At 34.3% G+C, this 18,556-nt stretch overlaps 11 protein-coding genes and 4 pseudogenes across 15 annotated transcripts, besides 1 other annotated feature; 9 read left to right on the top strand and 6 right to left on the bottom strand.

Moving 5' to 3' along the window:
- Positions 1 to 17,380: part of a mobile genetic element that runs on past the window's edge.
- Positions 2,413 to 3,003, top strand: TVAGG3_0643430 (keratin-associated protein family; the record flags this gene model as incomplete). Its single annotated transcript, XM_051241360.1, has 1 exon — positions 2,413 to 3,003. A coding segment is annotated over one exon (591 nt), but the record flags the coding sequence as incomplete, so codon positions are not given.
- On the top strand, positions 3,380 to 4,117 carry TVAGG3_0643420 (annotated as a pseudogene). The gene has a single exon. A coding segment is annotated over exon 1 (738 nt).
- Positions 4,608 to 5,018, bottom strand: TVAGG3_0643410 (uncharacterized protein; the record flags this gene model as incomplete). The annotated part of the gene is made up of 1 exon (XM_051241359.1): positions 4,608 to 5,018. The coding sequence occupies one exon, from the start codon at positions 5,016 to 5,018 to the stop codon at positions 4,608 to 4,610; it is 411 nt and encodes a 136-aa protein (XP_051087946.1).
- Positions 5,559 to 6,147, bottom strand: TVAGG3_0643400 (organellar and viral DNA polymerase type B; the record flags this gene model as incomplete). Its single annotated transcript, XM_051241358.1, has 1 exon — positions 5,559 to 6,147. A coding segment is annotated over one exon (589 nt), but the record flags the coding sequence as incomplete, so codon positions are not given.
- TVAGG3_0643390 (uncharacterized protein) lies at positions 6,784 to 7,158 on the bottom strand (the record flags this gene model as incomplete). Its single annotated transcript, XM_051241357.1, has 1 exon — positions 6,784 to 7,158. The coding sequence occupies one exon, from the start codon at positions 7,156 to 7,158 to the stop codon at positions 6,784 to 6,786; it is 375 nt and encodes a 124-aa protein (XP_051087944.1).
- TVAGG3_0643380 (KilA, N-terminal/APSES-type HTH, DNA-binding family) lies at positions 7,485 to 8,093 on the top strand (the record flags this gene model as incomplete). Its single annotated transcript, XM_051241356.1, has 1 exon — positions 7,485 to 8,093. One exon carries the CDS (start codon positions 7,485 to 7,487, stop codon positions 8,091 to 8,093), a length of 609 nt encoding a protein of 202 aa, XP_051087943.1.
- On the bottom strand, positions 8,198 to 8,671 carry TVAGG3_0643370 (uncharacterized protein; the record flags this gene model as incomplete). The annotated part of the gene is made up of 1 exon (XM_051241355.1): positions 8,198 to 8,671. The coding sequence occupies one exon, from the start codon at positions 8,669 to 8,671 to the stop codon at positions 8,198 to 8,200; it is 474 nt and encodes a 157-aa protein (XP_051087942.1).
- Positions 9,273 to 10,681, top strand: TVAGG3_0643360 (organellar and viral DNA polymerase type B; the record flags this gene model as incomplete). Its single annotated transcript, XM_051241354.1, has 1 exon — positions 9,273 to 10,681. A coding segment is annotated over one exon (1,409 nt), but the record flags the coding sequence as incomplete, so codon positions are not given.
- On the bottom strand, positions 12,695 to 13,548 carry TVAGG3_0643350 (annotated as a pseudogene). Its single transcript has one exon. A coding segment is annotated over exon 1 (854 nt).
- Positions 13,573 to 13,845, bottom strand: TVAGG3_0643340 (uncharacterized protein; the record flags this gene model as incomplete). The annotated part of the gene is made up of 1 exon (XM_001310573.1): positions 13,573 to 13,845. The coding sequence occupies one exon, from the start codon at positions 13,843 to 13,845 to the stop codon at positions 13,573 to 13,575; it is 273 nt and encodes a 90-aa protein (XP_001310574.1).
- TVAGG3_0643330 lies at positions 13,891 to 14,324 on the top strand (annotated as a pseudogene). Its single transcript has one exon. A coding segment is annotated over exon 1 (434 nt).
- TVAGG3_0643320 lies at positions 15,692 to 15,926 on the top strand (annotated as a pseudogene). The gene has a single exon. A coding segment is annotated over exon 1 (235 nt).
- TVAGG3_0643310 (repellent protein 1 family) lies at positions 15,957 to 16,415 on the top strand (the record flags this gene model as incomplete). Its single annotated transcript, XM_001282104.1, has 1 exon — positions 15,957 to 16,415. The coding sequence occupies one exon, from the start codon at positions 15,957 to 15,959 to the stop codon at positions 16,413 to 16,415; it is 459 nt and encodes a 152-aa protein (XP_001282105.1).
- Positions 17,381 to 17,384: 4 nt separating the features above from the next.
- TVAGG3_0643290 (uncharacterized protein) lies at positions 17,385 to 17,681 on the top strand (the record flags this gene model as incomplete). The annotated part of the gene is made up of 1 exon (XM_001310569.2): positions 17,385 to 17,681. The coding sequence occupies one exon, from the start codon at positions 17,385 to 17,387 to the stop codon at positions 17,679 to 17,681; it is 297 nt and encodes a 98-aa protein (XP_001310570.2).
- A 211-nt stretch (positions 17,682 to 17,892) lies between these two features.
- TVAGG3_0643280 (protein of unknown function, DUF4107 family) lies at positions 17,893 to 18,402 on the top strand (the record flags this gene model as incomplete). The annotated part of the gene is made up of 1 exon (XM_001283707.2): positions 17,893 to 18,402. The coding sequence occupies one exon, from the start codon at positions 17,893 to 17,895 to the stop codon at positions 18,400 to 18,402; it is 510 nt and encodes a 169-aa protein (XP_001283708.2).
- Between the last annotated feature and the right edge of the window lie 154 nt (positions 18,403 to 18,556).

Here is an 18,556-nt window from a genome sequence, read left to right as displayed (position 1 = left end):
CATGTACAATGCCTTTTATTAAGGATGGTGAAATCGTAAGAGTTCCGGATTCAACGGTTTATACTGCTGTTCAATAACAGTTTACAAAACATTTTAGCGGAATATCTTTTAATTCAGAAACTACAGGAAATAAAATTACCATATATAACAGATGCTAAAAGAAATTAAATCAAAACGCACATTATTTACGTCACTTAATGATTTAATGACTTATTCATTAATATTCCTGCACCAACTACAGCATTTGATCCAAACTCGACGGTTTGCAGTGTACCTTTCATAAAGGACAGTTCATTAATTGTTTTAAGGGATTCAAACAGTTAATGAATCATTAAAGGCGTCATTAATGAAAATCATTGATTTTAACTCATTCACGAATACATATAATTCATTCATTAATGTTTCATATGCTTCTAAAGAAGGTGAGCCAAAAACTATCGATAAAGCGGTGTATGAAATAAAAGCATCAACGACGAAAATTGAATTCGTTAACTTTTGACGGTGATAGTTTCGTTAATGACATAACATCGGGGAAAACAATTTTAACGAAAAATATTTAAAATCTCATGTTAGTGAGTTCGTTGAAATTGAAAAAAGAAGGTGGAATTAAGTTCGATCCACTGAATTTCATTTTCAGCTTAGCGAATGCGGGTGTTAGTTTCGCTGAATGGACAACTATACAGAGTGAAATAAATGCAATATGGACGTTTTTTGGGGTCAAAAGCGGAATGGGTGAGCTTGTAAATGCTGGCAAGAACATTAGGTGAAACAGGAAATTTTGTAGATGGTTTTAAAAGACTTGTTTCAAATGTTTTAACAAACACAAAGAAATTATTTAGATATACCATACATAACGGACGGATTTTCGAACAGGTAGCAACAAACCTCCGGTTATGGCTGCGTTGATGATGGTTAGAGATATAAAACCACGTAACGACGGGAACGAAGAACATGAACAACAGAGCCCAACGGGCTCAGAGCCACATAGTGGCGAGGATACTGGTCGGGTTATTCAAGACATTAAAAACGTGTATCCTGAAGTTATTGATTTTATTTAGAGGAGTTAATGATTCAATTTCAAACATTCTATAACCCTCGATGAAGAGAATAAATTAACAGATTATATATCGTCATTATTGCAGAATTAATGAAGAGAATAAATGAAAAAGGAATTGTGATATCATTAATGTCAGCGATGTATGATGAAAAGAAATTTTGACTCATTATTTACAAAACCGCGAAAAACAGAATATAGTCTTTTGACGTAATTACCGAATTAATGAAAAAAGATTAATGATAATAAAGTTCTGGCGGAAGAGTTGAATTAGAAGTGAATGATGTTAATGAGAAATTAGCCGAAAAAGCAGATAAAAAACCATGTTCATTATATAACTTCAGACGAACAGATTATAACGGACTACCATGGATATTTAACACGAAGTGATGAAGTGAAGACAAAAAATGTTAATGAAAGAAGATATAAATACATTCGTGCTAAAGGTTATGACATAAGCTGTACTGTACAGTATGATGTAGCTAAAGCACCAGAAGCATTTGGTTATAACGATGAAATTTATGCCTCTACTTTCAATGTTAACGGTGTATTAGTTGAACCAAGATTTACTTTGAGAGTTAAGTCAAAAATAACGTTTGAAGATGCTATTAAAAGTAAAGCTGAACAAAGTTGAACTCGAAGCAACGAACAAAGTTTTGAAATCTCATAAACACAACATCTCCGATATAAATGAACTTCAAGCTACATTAGACAGTAAAGCTGACAAGAACCATACACATAAATCCTTCACTACTGTTAGAGCAGACGACATAATATTGAACTTTGACCTTGGTTCAAGTGCACCATTAGAAAATCCAAGTACAAGCGTAAAAGATACTCTTAACAGTTTAGATAACAAGTTGCAGGAACATTGAAAGTCATGCCAGAAACTTTGAAGCATATGAACTACCCAGCAATGTTAGATAAGAAAGCAGATAAGAACCATACACATGATTCTTCACAACTGTTGGTATAGAAAGTATTGAAGGAACGGTTGAAGAAACTGGTGGGGATGCAATATATTGTAAACCTCCTAACTTTCCACAAGGTTTAACATCGGATGACGACATAACGACGATGAGAAACATTAGATGTAAAGATGTTATGTCATGAAGGATGAACATAATATTAAATTCACTGCTCAAGATTTATATGACAAGAAAGCCGACAAGAACCATACACATAAATCCTTCACTACTGTTAGAGCAGACGACATAATATTGAACTTTGACCTTGGTTCAAGTGCACCATTAGAAAATCCAAGTACAAGCGTAAAAGATACTCTTAACAGTTTAGATAACAGTTGCAGGAACATTGAAAGTCATGCCAGAAACTTTGAAGCATATGAACTACCAGCAATGTTAGATAAGAAAGCAGATAAGAACCATACACATGATTTCTTCACAACTGTTGGTATAGAAAGTATTGAAGGAACGGTTGAAGAAACTGGTGGGGATGCAATATATTGTAAACCTCCTAACTTTCCACAAGGTTTAACATCGGATGACGACATAACGACGATGAGAAACATTAGATGTAAAGATGTTTATGTCATGAAGGATGAACATAATATTAAATTCACTGCTCAAGATTTATATGACAAGAAAGCCGACAAGAACCATACACATAAATCCTTCACTACTGTTAGAGCAGACGACATAATATTGAACTTTGACCTTGGTTCAAGTGCACCATTAGAAAATCCAAGTACAAGCGTAAAAGATACTCTTAACAATTTAGATAAGAGTTGCAGGAATACCGAAGATCATGCCAGAAACTTTGAAGCATATGAACTACCAGCAATGTTAGATAAGAAAGCCGACAAAACAGAGCTTCAAACATTAAAGACAGAAATACTTCAAACATTATATCCTATAGGTTCTATTTATACGTCAATGAACTCAACAAATCCAGCAACAGTTCTGGGTTTCGGTACGTGGGAACAGATTGTAGATAAATTCTTATACTGTGCTAGATATTCAAAGCAAACAGGAGGTTCGAAGAAAATTACTGAAGCAAACCTTCCACCGCACACTCATACAGGAACGACAAACTTTTCTGGCGACCATAGTCACTCATTAAGAGACCATCCATTATACAACTCAGAATATGAAGCTGGCAATGACGTTTTATCTCCATCTTATAACAATGCAGCAAAAAAGACTTTTCGACCAACTGAACCAGGAGGAAATCATTCACATACTTTCACAACAAATCCAACAGGCTCGGGTGCAGATTATATGCCACCATTTATGACTGTATTTGCATGGAATAGAGTTCAATGAACGCGCTTGAGCCTAGAATAAAATCTTTAACTTTACATAAATGAGCTTGAAAGAAGTATTCGAACAACATCCATGGAGGTCTTTTAAGAAATTCAATGAAGCTGCAAAGAGTTCGGGATTTACTAACAGAGCTGAAGTGAAAAGGTTCTTTGACAAAAATGTTGTACATCAAACAAAAATAAATCCTTACGACTACTTTTTACCAATTTACTCCAACACTCCTGACGCATACCAATTTGACACTCTCATTCAAAGCAGAAAAGGAGGACATAAACCATTCCTCATCTTCATAAATGTTAACACTCGTAAAGCATATGCATATCCAATGAAAATAAAGGAACTCGTGAAGTGTTAAGAGTTTTACAAAAGTTTGTAGCAGAACATAGCCCAAGTACTTTAACATCAGACCAAGACAGTGCATACCTCAGCAATGAAATCACAGAATTTCTCATTAAGCATAACATAACTCACTACACTACTGAAGACCATAACCATAACATACTCGGTATCATTAACCGCTTCATAAGGACTCTCAGAGATTTAAATCAAGAGCGAGACTTTACCGAAGAAACAATGAAACATTTTCTCGAAGTATATAATTCCTCAACACATTCTACAACAGGACATACACCAAATTCAATGACACAACAACAAGAAGAAAAGTATATACAAAAGAAACTAAGTCAAACACAAAATATCAGAAATTCAAAACAATTTACCCTCATTCCTGGTACAAAAGTTCGTGTAGTTCTTGACGACAAACCATTGACAAAGAAACGTTTAAGGTTAAGTCGAAATTATTATATCGTAGACTCTACGCAAGGTAATGGATATCTTATAAAAAGCTGCTGACGACTCCATAGCATTTTACCCTCGACATAAATTAGTCGAAAGTAGTAATGGCAAACTTGCTGAAACCATTGACGAAGCAAAGCGAGGAGTGGTTATTGAAATACTTGACTACAACACAAACGATGACACTTATAAAGTAAGATATGAAGGAGGCGTTGAAGATGTTATACCATCTAAGAACTTGAGAGAATCTAAACCAACTCATCTGGGACCATTAGAGCGGGAGTACTGGAAAGATAAAAACATGCCAGAAAGAATAAGAAAATTCTTCTAAACTTTTCGTTGGATGTAAATCAGACATGAATGAGAACAGTCATGATATCATTAATGGTACCATTTATTTTTGTCATAAATTTACACCAAAAATATAATTGAGGTGAAGAGGTGAGATTTCACCTGTTTTCTCACCTCTTTTTTCACCTCTTGAACTTTTTATAACATTCGGTCATAACTTCATCAATTTCATTTAAATCACGATTTAAAAACTCATTGACTTCATCTTCAACCGTGTCATCTTGTAATAAGAATATTTTCTTTAGTTTCATGTCAACATCCCGAACAGCACAAAGGATAAAATCATATTCATTTCTTCCGTTAAACATACTTTTTCTTTCTCGTTCATCGTTAAATAAATTATTGAAAATATAAACAGCGGTGTAAAAGTTATGTACTGTGTTAAATGTTGAAGCTTCACCTATTTTAGATTTTAGGATTCTTTTAGTAAGTAAATTGTTATCGTTCTTTCTCTTTTCCTTATCGTTCATGTCGAATCTGTCGAACCACATATCCTGTATTTCATCGAATTTACGAACTATAGAATCCGTCATTTCCCTGGTTAATGAGGGGTAATCATTATTAATTTTTTCATATAATTTGTCCATATGATTTTCATCGACGTTTCCGGAAAGCATTTAATTAAAGCAAAAATATATTATAGGTGAAGAGGTGAGATGTCACCTCTTTTTTCACCTGTTTTCTCACCCCAGTTTTTCACAAGCGTTTTACATGAATTGTACGATGTATATTTGAAATCCTAAACAATTTCGTAGCTTCTATTTCTTCTGTCAGTATGTCAAAAGTTTTAACAATGCCGAAAGTTTCTTTATATTTCTTCTTGACGTCAGATAGAAGGAAATCGTCAGCAGTTGGATAGTTTTTGTTCAGAAATGCTAACATGTCCATTTTATTTTCTGCTGGCTTTTCTGCTTCTTTCTTTAAGTCTGCATAGTCGTTTCGCATTCTTTCTATCTCTTTGACGGAGTAGTTATATTTCCTAATTGCTGCTTTACATTTAGAACATTGCGGATTCATTTTTGCGTTATATTCTGAAACCTTACCTGCTAAAACAACTAAGGCGTCAATGGTTTTCTTTAACTCAAAAGCAGTTGGTCTTATCTGTTCGTTCCATATTTTACCTCTTCTATCTTTATCTCTTATCTGCCATACACATTCAGCAACTAACGAAACAAAGTTATCGTAGGTCTTAAACTCCCCGGATTTATATATGTCAGAAACATTCTTATATACCATGTCGCAATCTTTGTCCATAACCTTATGGTTGCAATGAAATCCTAGAAACTCATAGTTTACCTTTCGAATGAACTTCTTTATTTCTACTGAGTCAGTTGGTTTCACTTCTATTTCATCGAATTCAGGAATAGTTAGTTTTTGATGCTGAATTTCAGGTAGTTTAGGTAAATGGTCAATAATGTCCTGCATTTCATAAAGATACTGTTCATTTGTTTCATCTTTCGCACTACAGTCTAAATTACTTGTTAAAAGTTCTTGCTTTATCTTCTGGATTTTTGTTTCGAAAGTATATGAAGAAGGAATGAAGCTTTTCATCTCTACTAACATAGATGTTGGATTCATGACTAACGAGTTTGGTGAAGTTGTTGTGGACAGAGTCCCGCCGTTCGCGGCTTGAATTGTTGTTGTGCCGATTGTTGAAATCATATCTTTACATACAAAATAAAAAAATAAATAAAAATAAAACTAACGTTATTTTTCTATCTTAAGGAAATTCATGAAAATTCAAGATCTCGCCGCTTAGCGGCTGAGGGTGAGAAATTAGGTGAAAAAAGAGGTGACATCTCACCTCTTCACCTATAATATATTTTTGGTCATTTACACTCATTTACGAAGAAGTTATGACAAAGCATTTACGAAGAAGTTATGACAAAGTCACGAGGGTGAAAAAAGAGGTGAGAAAACAGGTGACATCTCACCTCTTCACCTAAATTATATTTTAGGTCAAAGCTTCCACGAGAGAAAAGATTCCTCATTCGCTAAGGATTCCAAAAATGAAAAAATCATTGATTTCGGCTGAGAAAAAACAGCAAAACCCTTCTTCCACGGGAACAAAGAAATAAAGAAGAAATAAAGTAAATTTTTTATTTATTCCCGTGGAAGATAGAGCACTTTTATGACACTTTTTATTCACGACAAACAAGACAAATAAAGAAAATAAGAAAATACGGCGCTGTCGCGGTTCGAACCACAGACCTTGACCCCTCCATAACACCACCTTAGACCACTGTGCTACGTAGCCTGTCGACATAAGATTTTATAAATTGCATATTTGACGTAAATTTATTTCCATCTGGCTTCCCACTGCATAAGATATTCATACGTGTTTGTAAGACATTCATTAAACTTCTTTTCTATTGCATCTAATCTTGCGTTATTTTTTTCAATAACTTGTCTGTATTCTTCATCATCTCCAGCAGTGTTTGGGTCTTCACGTTTAAAATATTCATTGTTAACCAATTTTTTATCTACAAATTTTATTAGTGTTTGATTCACTTCGTTATGATAACGGTCATATTCTTTCAATACGTAAGTGAAGACAAAATGCGTCGTACCTTCAATCTTAAAGCTTAAAGAACTTTCAACACAGTTTTGAGGGTCTGTCAGTGCGTCAATGAGATAGTATTCGAAGTCAGTCAATAATCTTTTTAAAGTCATTTCATACAGGATAAAATTTAATGTTGTGAAGAAATAGTGTTTATCTCAGAAAAAATAAAGTTAGTTTTTATTTTATTTATTTTTTTATCCTGTATGTAAGAACAGTAATGTCAACATTAGAGAACACAACAACTGCTATCGTTCATGAAGCCATAAATGAAGAATACGAATACATACAATATAACAAACAATTGAGACTCATTCGTTCAGTCAAAGATGATATGTATCAAATGCAAAGTATAATGAACGCTCTTCGTTCTACAAAGCAAGCATATCATTGGTTTGAAAACCAACAGGCAAAAGAACTTTTAGAAGAATTTCCTCATATGATTGCTTCCCTCGGAAAACCGAGGGAAGAGATTCCGTACGAAAATCGCAAGAATTTGGCACCTGGTTTGAAAGGTTATTATGTTCATAGACTTTTAGTAAATGCTGTAGCAATGTGGGCTTCACCTCGTTATGCTTGTTATATTTTCATGATGTTAGATGAACTATATAAAGCAGAACGTGGAGAGATGGAAAAGAAACTTCAAGCAAAAGATGAAGTCATTGAATCCAAAGACAAAAGCATACAGAAAAGAATACCACGTTCAGTACCAAAAGGAAAGGAAAAGAGTTATAAGTATATGATTTATACTGAAGAGTTGGAGAAAGAAGAAGATAGAGATATGGTTATGTTGCATTTAGTCAGAAGAAACAACAAAAGCTTTTACGACCTTGCTAAAATATATAAATCTGACAGAAACTGGTTCTATCGTGAAAACTTACCGATTTCAATGACACCGAATGAGCAAATAAAAGAAATTGTCAAAAATACTCTTCCTCAAACACACTATGACATCAAAGGTTGCACAATACTTACCTTCAAAGAAGACTTAACATTACTGAAGGAAAAAATAACAGAATATTTCGATAACTTCAAAGAGGAAGAATGAAGTCACGACAACATTAACGAAGAAGTCACGACAACATTAACGAAGAGAGAATGAGGTGAAAAAACAGGTGATATCTCACCTCTTCACCAAAAATATATTTTTGGTTAAATAGCTTCAGGGTCAATTTCTTCAACCATTTCACTTCCTTCGTCAATGTCAATTGAAGCTTCTTCAACCTTTGGTAAGAACTTTTGTATAACATCTTTGTTCGTTATTGTCTTCAGAGATGAAGGATAATATTTCACAGATGTTTCACCCTTCTTATATTCTTTCTGTTCGGAAAGATTCATAGCAATACTGAAGAAGTCAATGTTGGAGTTCTTTATGACAGTATAGTGTGTATCTTTGACATTCACGAAGAAACCCTTTTGTTTCAAAACTACTGCTAACTCTTGTGAAGTATAACGTTTGCGGTCAATGACGATAGCTAATGGTCTGACATACTGACCAAACTTAGATTCTTTCACAAACTTCTTGTTAAAGATAACATTAACGTTTGAAGCATTATTGAACTCATTCTTGATGGCAGTAGCGAGAGCATTGTATGAAAAGAACTTGCAATCTTGCATGTGTTTCATTAAAATAAAAATATTAAATTATTTTGAAAAATAACTTAAAAAAAATCTAATCTAATTTTTTCAAAAATATTTTTTTATTTCCTACTAAAGATGTATCGGAAGTTGTCTAAGTTAGAACACTCGGAAATAAAACAACTTCTTACAGAAGCTAATATAGATGTTGCAAAGCATTACGCAACAAACAAAAAAGCACTCGCTGACTTCATTAAAGACTATAATGGTGCAATAAGTTATGATAGAATTCATGAGTTCATAAAGCCGCAACGCGGCGAGGACGAAGTCCATGCAAGAGCATTTCCTTTAAATGACATTGCTATTGACTTATATCATAGACGTTCAGTACCTCATGAAGTAAGAAGAGAGATGTTTGACATAACAAATGCAAACGTTGGTGAAACAAGAAGAGCTGTACCTCATGAAGTAAGAAGAGAGATGTTTGACATAACAAATGCAAACGTTGGTGAAACACGAAAAGAGAGATGACACACTGAAACAACAGAGAAGAGAGATGTTTAAAAGTGCTATAGAACAAGTTCGCAAAGCTAACGATGTCATTCGTTCCATTGACGACAAACCAAAAGAAGGTGAGAGATGGTTAAAGAAAGATGAAGAGAATAGGAAGAGAAATGTGAAGTCAGGCAATAGACTCATTGACTTTAACATCGAAGCTTTAGATGAACCAAACAGAGACTACTTACACAAACATTTCGGTAAGGTTTTCATGAGACTCTTAGAGAAAATTAAAATAAACTCGCAACAGAGATGGATGGTATGTTATAAACTTGGTGGAAAGTATGAATGTTCTACGTTAAACCTCAATAATATTGGAACATTACTACATCAGCTCTTGAAGGAGAACTTTATATCAGAGATAGAAGCAAATGCTGCAGGTATTGTTGAAATGCACTATGACTTCTTCTTGACAAACATAAAGAATCTTACCGAAATAAAGATGTATGATTTAACAGAATATGAAGGCTTAACGATGTCAGATGTAAAGAAAGGCAAACCAAAAAAGAGACCATATAGAGATGAAAGCACACTGACAAATGACCAGAAAGCCATTTTGGAAGCTCTTAAGCAAACAGGAAACCCAGCACTTATAGAAAGCTTTTGGAAAGATAATGGTGAAAAGAAGTTTTATAAGAAGAGAAGCGGTCAGTTCTGGAAGTATCTTTGCACATTACCTATAAATCTTGAACGCTACCAAATCTTCAATGAACTGAACAAAAGAACTGCAACACTTATGACAGAGGACAATTGTTTCGTTTATGCTTGCATTCAGGCTGGAGTAAATGAAGAAACTATTGACCACATGAGAGAAGTCATTCGTGTTAGAGACTTTCCTCAAAGTAAAGTACAAGAAATTTCCGATTCAACAGGTATAGCATTTAATGTTACCATTGGTTATTTCAATGACTCAAGACATAATGAAATAAAGAGATATATACCAAAAGAATGCGAAACTGTTAGAACTATTGACTTACTTCTTGTTGAAGACCACTACATGCTAAATGAAAGATTACCAATGACAACATACTTCATTCGAAACTATATAGAAATCTTGAAGGAGTGTGGTGGAATGAACATTGAGAAACAGATGAAGATTTATACAAAGAGAGAAGATAAATATGTAGTTCGTTATGATAGAACAACACCGCTATGGGATGTTATGAAAACATTGTGGGAGTGCAAATATTTCGAACCTATTTCTTATGGAGAACTTTTCACATATACTACTGACTTATATAAACAGAACCTTGCACCATTTAAAGATTTGACATATGCTCCAAAGTATTGTGTACAACTGAAGAAGAAAGCAGAGTCAAAAGAAGTAAATAAAGCTAAATGTAAATTCATTCCTGAGCACGTTTTCTTTGCTGACTTTGAGTGTAGTACAGATGGCTTTCATAAAGCTTTTAACATCTGTTATGACAGTGAAGATGGTTCAGTGAGTGAAAGCATTTGGGGTCAAAACTGTGCAACAGAATTTTTGGAAAGACTTCCTGACAAGAGTTTAATATATTTCCACAACCTCAGTTATGACATAAACTTCATCTTAAGACACATGACAGAAGTGAAAGGAACTCCCATCATTAAAGGTTCACGAACAATGCAAATAACTGGTTTATATAAAGGACGGGCAATTATTATAAAAGACTCTTACAGTGTTATAAATAAGAAGCTTAAACTATTTCCTGCTATGTTTAACTTACAAACAGGACCGAAAGAAGTATTTCCATATAACTACTACAGCAGTGTTTTGTTAGCAAATGACAACAGAACTGGTGTCATTTCTGAAGCATGTAAGTTTATCCATGATGCAGATACATTATGAAAACATAGATTCCATCAAAGGTTGCAGAATAGATGAAAACCACTTCGACTTAGAAAAATATAGCACGTTTTACTGCAAACAAGATGTAAGAATTTTAAGAGAAGGTTTTGTAAAGTTCCGCAATGACTTATTGAAAGAGTTTGATTTAAACGTTTATGACTACGTTAGTATTTGTTCTATTGCTAACAAATTGTTTGAGAACAGAGTATACTTCCCGAATGGAAATCTTTATGACCTCTCAAATAAACCAAGAGAATTTATTTCGAGATGCATTCAAGGTGGAAGATGTATGTTATCAGATAACATGAAACAAAAGAGCAAAAAGAAACTCATTGCTGACTTAGACACTATTTCATTATATCCTTCAGCTATAGCAAGACTTTATACTTTAGAAGGAATTCCAAAAGTATTGAAGGAAGAAATGTTAAGCACAGAGTATCTCATGAGACATTTATTCGATGACGACCAAAAGGAATCCATTGGTGAAAAGTTTATGTCTGGCTTCTTTGTTCTCATTAAGATAACAGAGATTGGTATACCCAGACACTTTCATTTAATAGTTTGCGACCCTGAACTAAATCCAGAACTTAACGTTCCAAGAAGTTCAAACACTTGCTGTCTCATGTATGTTGACCATATAACATTACAAGACCTCATAAAATATCAAGGTGTCAAATGTGAAGTGGCAAGGATACTATTACGATGGAAACAGAGATATGAGAATAAGAGATGAAGTAAAGTTGTTTGAGTTAAGGTTAAAGTATAAGAAAGAAGGAAATCCTTTGCAAGAAATTATAAAACTCATTCTGAACAGCATTTATGGCAAAACTATTCTACTCTCCTATTGAGTCAAAAATAACCATAGTAATGACAAAGATGCTATAAGATATGCTATAAGAAATTACAACCATATAGTGAAGTTCGAAGGTTTGGATGGTTCAGATAAAACTATTTTCAAGCTAACGAAAAGCATTTGCAGACACTTAAACTTCTGTCCACTTGGTGTTAATATTCTGTCTATGTCAAAACGTATTATGAATGAAGTATTCTGTACTGCAGAGGACATGGGTCTTCAATAATTTTACCAGGATACCGACAGTATGCACTTATATAATGAAGACATACCAAAGCTTGCAGCAGAGTTTAAGAAGAGATATGTCGCGAACTTATAGGAAAGAACCTTGGTCAATTTCATAGCGACTTTGCAGAAATAACACCTGGAAAACAAAGTTTAGCTTATAAAAGTATTTTCTGTGGAAAGAAGACCTACATAGACTTACTCACTAACGATTTAAATGAAGTTGCATTTACTGCAGAATGAAAGGCGTGAAGCAAGATGTTATTGCTTTAACCGCTAATGAAATGTTTCCTGAAGCTATACAATGCTATTACAATGAAGATAAGAACATTCACATACCTGTTGGAACATATGACAAAGACTCTGAGTTCAGTTTAATGAAACTTTACAAAGCACTTTATGACGGTCAAGAGATTGCATTCGACTTATGTAAGTCATGTCAACCTTGCTTTGCTGAAAAGTTCAACTTTTCAATAACGACTAAAACAAGCTTTATTCGTAAGTTGAAGTTCTGAGGTCATGGGCTTCGCCCTTGCCGCTAGCGGCTTATTTTTGTCAGCAATGAGGTCATTCGTGATAAAAATAAAGCTAGCGTAGATTTTACAATACTGCGATGGTAGAGTTTAAGAGTTGTTGCTTCAATGTAGAGACAGTCCTTCCCATCTGGAGGCAAGAACACTGGACATTTATGGTCATGAGTGGAGAACATGTCTATCCAAAACTCACGATTGAAGCCAGTTAAATTTATAGTATTTAGGGTTAGGAAGTGGTGAAGTTCTTGTATGACCAATGAACTCATTTTCAACGCCTTTGGCTATATTAGAGTAAAGTATTGCTTGCTTTCTATCCCAAATGCCAGGTGTTACAATCTTTGAAAATTCATTTTTCCTCGGAAGCATTGCATCATAATTGAAAACATTCTTAAAATCATCACTTGGTTCAGAGATTTTGAAATCTTATACGTAATGGATTTTTTTTCTCTTTAGCGACTTCATTGAATGGTGAGAATACAATGAATTGACAGTCATGAGTTCCATCTTCATTTTCATTAAATTCATAATGAAAGTCTATAAGTTGTGGCTGACTACCTTCTTCTTTCAGTTGTGCAAGAAACTCACGTAAAGGCTGTAAAGTTTGTACTTCAATGTTGAACTTTTTCTCGAACATCTCATTAAATGAAATCATACATTGCAACAATGTTGTATCGTCTTTAAAGTATTTGTATATGTGAATGTTTTGGGCGCTTAAAGACTGTTCGTCATTTTCTATCTCGACTTGAAGTATAAAGTCAACCTTTCTGAAAGCACGTGTTATATACATAGATGTTATGCCAATGTACTTCTCTTCATTTATGTTCACAATCCAGTCAGTTGGAAACTTAAACGTTACTCTGTTCCCCTTTATTTTGACGTCAGGGTTTTCACTACTGAACGCAACAGATAAAGGTATTTGTCTATACATTTAATTCGGATAAAAATAAACCATTTACTCTTTCTTTGCTTCAGCTTCCTTTGCTTTTTGTTCTTCCTTTGCTTTTGCTTCTTCTCTAGCTTTTTTCGCCAGCAAACGTGGGTTCTTCTGTCTTCCAGCAGCTAATGCAGCTAGTTGTTTTTCACTAAGTTTTCTCTTTGGTCTCTCTGGCTTTTGTTCTGGTTTTTGTTCCTTCAGTTCGGATAAAATTTGCTCGCGAATTTCTTTCTTCAATGCTTCAACATCTATGACCCCTTGGGTCTTGTCCGTAGGATTTGACTGAGTCATTTGACTGTAGATAAAAAACTAAATTAAAACTTTAACCGATGTAAAATGAGCTTGTCAAAATCAGAACGAGAGTCTATTATATTAAATGACGCCAGAGGAATACAACATCCTTTCTATTATGTAAGTCAGAGTAAAGATGGTAAAATATATGTAAGAAAAAGAAAGGTACCATTAGCGAATGCAGAGAGCGACAACATTAAGGTGCATGGCAAGGGTGAAGTCCACGAAGCCCATGTTAAGCCTTCTATTCAAACTGAAAAGTCAATAGAACCAGAAGAAAAGAAGCCAGATGTTCTTTCAATAACGAACCAAGAGCTTATTGCAAAGTTCGTGAATTTCATTGAAAAACAAACCGAGTCAAAGAACCCTGACCCACCAGTGAAAGAAGTTGAGACAAAAGGAATGTACAGTTCATTGAAAATGTCAAGAAACAACTTCCACCACGAATGCCAAGAAGAAGAGTGAGAATAATGAAGTAAATAGATATTTTTATCCGAAGTAAATACATGCAGAACGAACAGTTAAACGAATTTACTCCAGCAGAGCATATTCATCAGATTCGCTCATATTTCGATATCATAGACAATGCAGTTCAAATTGGTGACACTAATAGAAAATATTCTGACGCAAAGATTCCATCACAACCTGAACTGCTAAAGATAACACATGGGTAACATTCAATCTCTCACCTCCTGGTGAAAATATGTTGGACCTTTACAATACATTCATTACGTATAAAAATGGAAGGTCAATTTATTGTAGATAAAGAAATTGGTTCAGGTTCCAATAAAACAAACCCACCAGGATTTTGGATTGGTTTTGATGACGCTTTCTATGCAGTTGCTGGATATCAAATCCTTGCAAATGGTCGTATCGTATATTCTCAAGACAACGCAAGAGAAGAAGCATATATAACTTCAAACTCACAAACTACCGAACAAATAAAGAAAGTAGATGTTTTTTCAAAGACTCGACATGAAGATGTATGGAGTCATTCGGGAACATGCAGAACAGGACAAATTGTTAGTGGTCCAATTACAGCAGGAAAATCATTTGATTTTAAGCTTCGTTTAAGAATTCCTGTTAGAAGATTCCTTCCATTAGAAGCTATTCGATTTATTCCAGCTTTTGCAGGAAACATTCAGCTTAAAGTAAAGTTCAGTAGCGACGCCTTACAATGCACATCTATATCTGTAAATGATATCATTGCTTTCAATCCAACTCTTAAAGTTGCATTTGCTTCAGATTCAAATCCACCGACAAATAAATTTGTTCCATGGAATGAACCATTCACTATGATAACGAAGGCAGTAGAAGCTAGTGGAACAGTTACTATTACAACTGTAACCCAGCAACTATTTCGAACAAAGATGGATTTTAATGAATGTTTCATTCATCCAAAGTCATTCTCTTTAGACCCTAACATTTATACAGAACTTGTAGAACATTATACAAACGAGGCTTTATGTTTTCCTGTTAAAGTTATGGATTGGATTCCTATGGACGGTTCATTCTCAAAGAATACAGATAGTTCAAGTGCAACATTTACAGCAGCTTATACGCCTATTAATGTTAAAAGTATTTGGGCACTATTTAGAAAGAAAGACAACTATTATGTTAATTTTGAGAACCCTAAGTTTAAATATCTTCAGCTTTCCATGGGAGCTTATGGAAATATGCCTGCAGAACCTGAAAAATCATATGGACCTGTATTTTATGAAATGGTTGCGAACGCCTGCAATACAAACAATGATATGATAGGATTTAATGAAGATGTTATGAGGTCATTGGTGGATGATGGTAGTGTGGAACATAAATGGGATAGCTATGACAACACACATTTCTTATGTGGTTTTCCAACAGAAGTGGACTTTTGCTTCCAGCAAGGTCAAACATCTACTGCTCCAATAACATACAAATTGTCTGTTAAAGGACCTATTGAACTAGCAACTGAAAACGTACCAAAGCCACTTATTGGATTTATGAGGGATTGTTGCTTTGCAATACAAGTAAGACAGTCAGGCATACCAATAATAAGACTTGACGACTATAACTTAGCAACTGACGACAGTGAAGAATAAAGGATGAACGTTTATTTTTAAAGCTTATAAATGAGTTCTTCATCAAGCTCTCGTGAACCTTCACCATCTATGAAACAAACTTTACCAAACGATTATGGAGCACCTATTGAATATTTCTTACGAGCTGCACAATGGCAAAGAGCAGTCTCACCAAGGTTAGGTGTTCCACCAGCTCCTGTCAAAAATAGCATTTGGTCAAGTCCTTATATAAAATATGGTCTCCCACTAGGTTTGCTAGCTACAGCAGGAGCAGTAATGATGTTGAAAAGAAATAAAGCAAATGTTATAAATAATACTGAAGTAGCTGAATTTGAACAAACTCCGACACCATCGCCAAAACCAACGCCTTCACAAGCAAAACCTTCAATGACTCCTGAACCTATGAAAGTACAAACTCCTGTTCAAAAGTCAACTCCTAAACCGACTCCAACATTTAAACCAGAACCTACGCCTCAAATAAATCGTAAAACTCCTGCGTTTCCTTACTGAAAAAAAATAACGTTAGTTTTATTTTATTTGAACATTTTATTTAGAGTAAAATGACGACTAAAGTCACTGAAGCAATGAAACAAAAATTTTTGGTAGAATACATTAAATCAGGAGCGGTTCCAGAAGGTTTTTACGTTCATACTATGAAGGATGGTAGAGTTCAGTTTAGAAAGATAAAGCAACCATTAGATAGAGAAGGTATATTAAGGAAGATTAAACTTCATGAGGACAACATTGCTGAACTTAGGAAGAAGTTAGAAGAGTTGGAGAAAGGAAGAGAGTTATAAAGCAATGAATTCATGAGGTGAAAAAAGAGGTGAAAAAAGAGGTGAGATTTCACCACTTCACCTAAATTTATTTTTGCGCTATGTTTTCATACGTGTGAGGGTGGTGATATCATTAATTTTAAGTTTATTTTTTTATTTTATTTTTTTATTTTATTTTTTATTTTATTTTTATATAAATGACGAAAACTATTGAGATAACAAACTACAACGGTCATGAGTTCAAGAATTTGTTCTTCGTTCCTCGTGAAAATACATTCTATCAGATACGAGGGAGAAAGGGTAAAGTTAGTTTGAGCGTTTATGACTACAAGCATAATGGAAAGTTTATACAAGCATATGATACAAACGGTAAGCGTGTTTCATTAGCTTTGTCAAAACTTACAGGTATAAACTATGACAGTGATTTTGACCTATATGAAGAAGAAAGTGAGTCAGAAGATTATGAGCTGTTATATGAAGCACAGCAATGGGAGGAGTTGCAATACTTTTGTAAGTGAGAACGTTTATTTTTACATTAGTGAGGTGAAGTGGTTGGCGGCTTTGTAAATATTTAAGGTTAAGTTAGTGTTGTCGTTTGTATTGTAAAATATACGTTAACGGTTTTGTAAAGTGTCAAATTCACATATAATGGGTACGGTGGAACGCAGTGCCGTCGTACCCTTGATATGTATACTAACTATAAATGAGTTCAACGACTGAAAGCGCATGGGCTAGTTTTGATGAAGACCCTAAACCGCGGAACTATAATAGAATTGTAATTCCTGTAGGTCTTTTATTAGCTGCAGGTGCGGTAGCTGGACCATATTTATACAGAAATTTATATAGAATGCCGATTAATCAAACTGCCGTGGCTGATATTATTCCAACAGGTCTGAAAAAATCTACACTGTTTCAAGCAATTAGCCAGCGCATAAGGCGCCACGACCCACTCCCACGTAGTACGCCCGCAGTTAATTATTTAAAGAATAGAAGAAATTAATTTGTAATAAATGACGTCGTTAAATGTAAAAATAATTTGTGATGATATTACTATCATTGATGATGTAAGTAAATGTGCTAATATAATTGATAGAATTAATGAACTAATAAAGAGGTTCAGTGGTGAAAAAGTCAGAGTTTCATTAACGTTTAGCTCCGATGAAAAATTTTATGAGTTAATCATTATGAGAAATGATTTTAATAAGCATTAAATGGTATTTTCAACACTATCAGCTTTGTATGGAGGTTATAAAGCTATTGACGGTTTAACTGGTGGAGCTGTATCAAAAGCTTTAAAAAATAATGCTGGAATGCTTGTGGGAGCTGCTGCCAGAAAATTAAAATCTGAAAAGTTAAAGAAATTAGGTAACTGGGTTGCTGACCAGTCGCAAAATCTTTTAGGTGAAGATAATGAAATATCTAAGCAGCTAAAAGATTTTAAAGGTCAGTTGAATGGTGAAGAGTTTAAATTAAATTCGCTTAAAGAAAAGGAGAAACAGCCAGAATATCCACCAATTGAGGCACCGCCGATTAATTCAGCACCAGCACCAGCGCCAGTAACTGCGGTCGCACCATATGACCCTGGCGGTTATGGAAGACCTTTTGACCCTAAAACAGGAGGTTCGAATTGGTTTCATTACGGTCGAAGATATATTTTAGCTAAAATCGCAAAAACAAAGAAACTGTTAAAAACTAAAAAGAAACCAAGAGTTTTAAAGTAATTAAATGGTTAGAGATGTTCTCGAATACCCTGCACCACCTGAAACGCCTAACAATAATGATTTATATAATCGATTGAAAACTTTAGGTAAAGCGTATTTATGGTTTAATTATCCTTATCATATGGCGGCTTATAAACTTTATAAACACTATAAA

Source organism: Trichomonas vaginalis, chromosome III (genome assembly GCF_026262505.1).
Source record: "Trichomonas vaginalis G3 chromosome III, whole genome shotgun sequence".
NCBI classification, from domain to species: domain Eukaryota; phylum Parabasalia; order Trichomonadida; family Trichomonadidae; genus Trichomonas; species Trichomonas vaginalis.
This window is presented reverse-complemented; position numbering and strand designations above follow the sequence as displayed.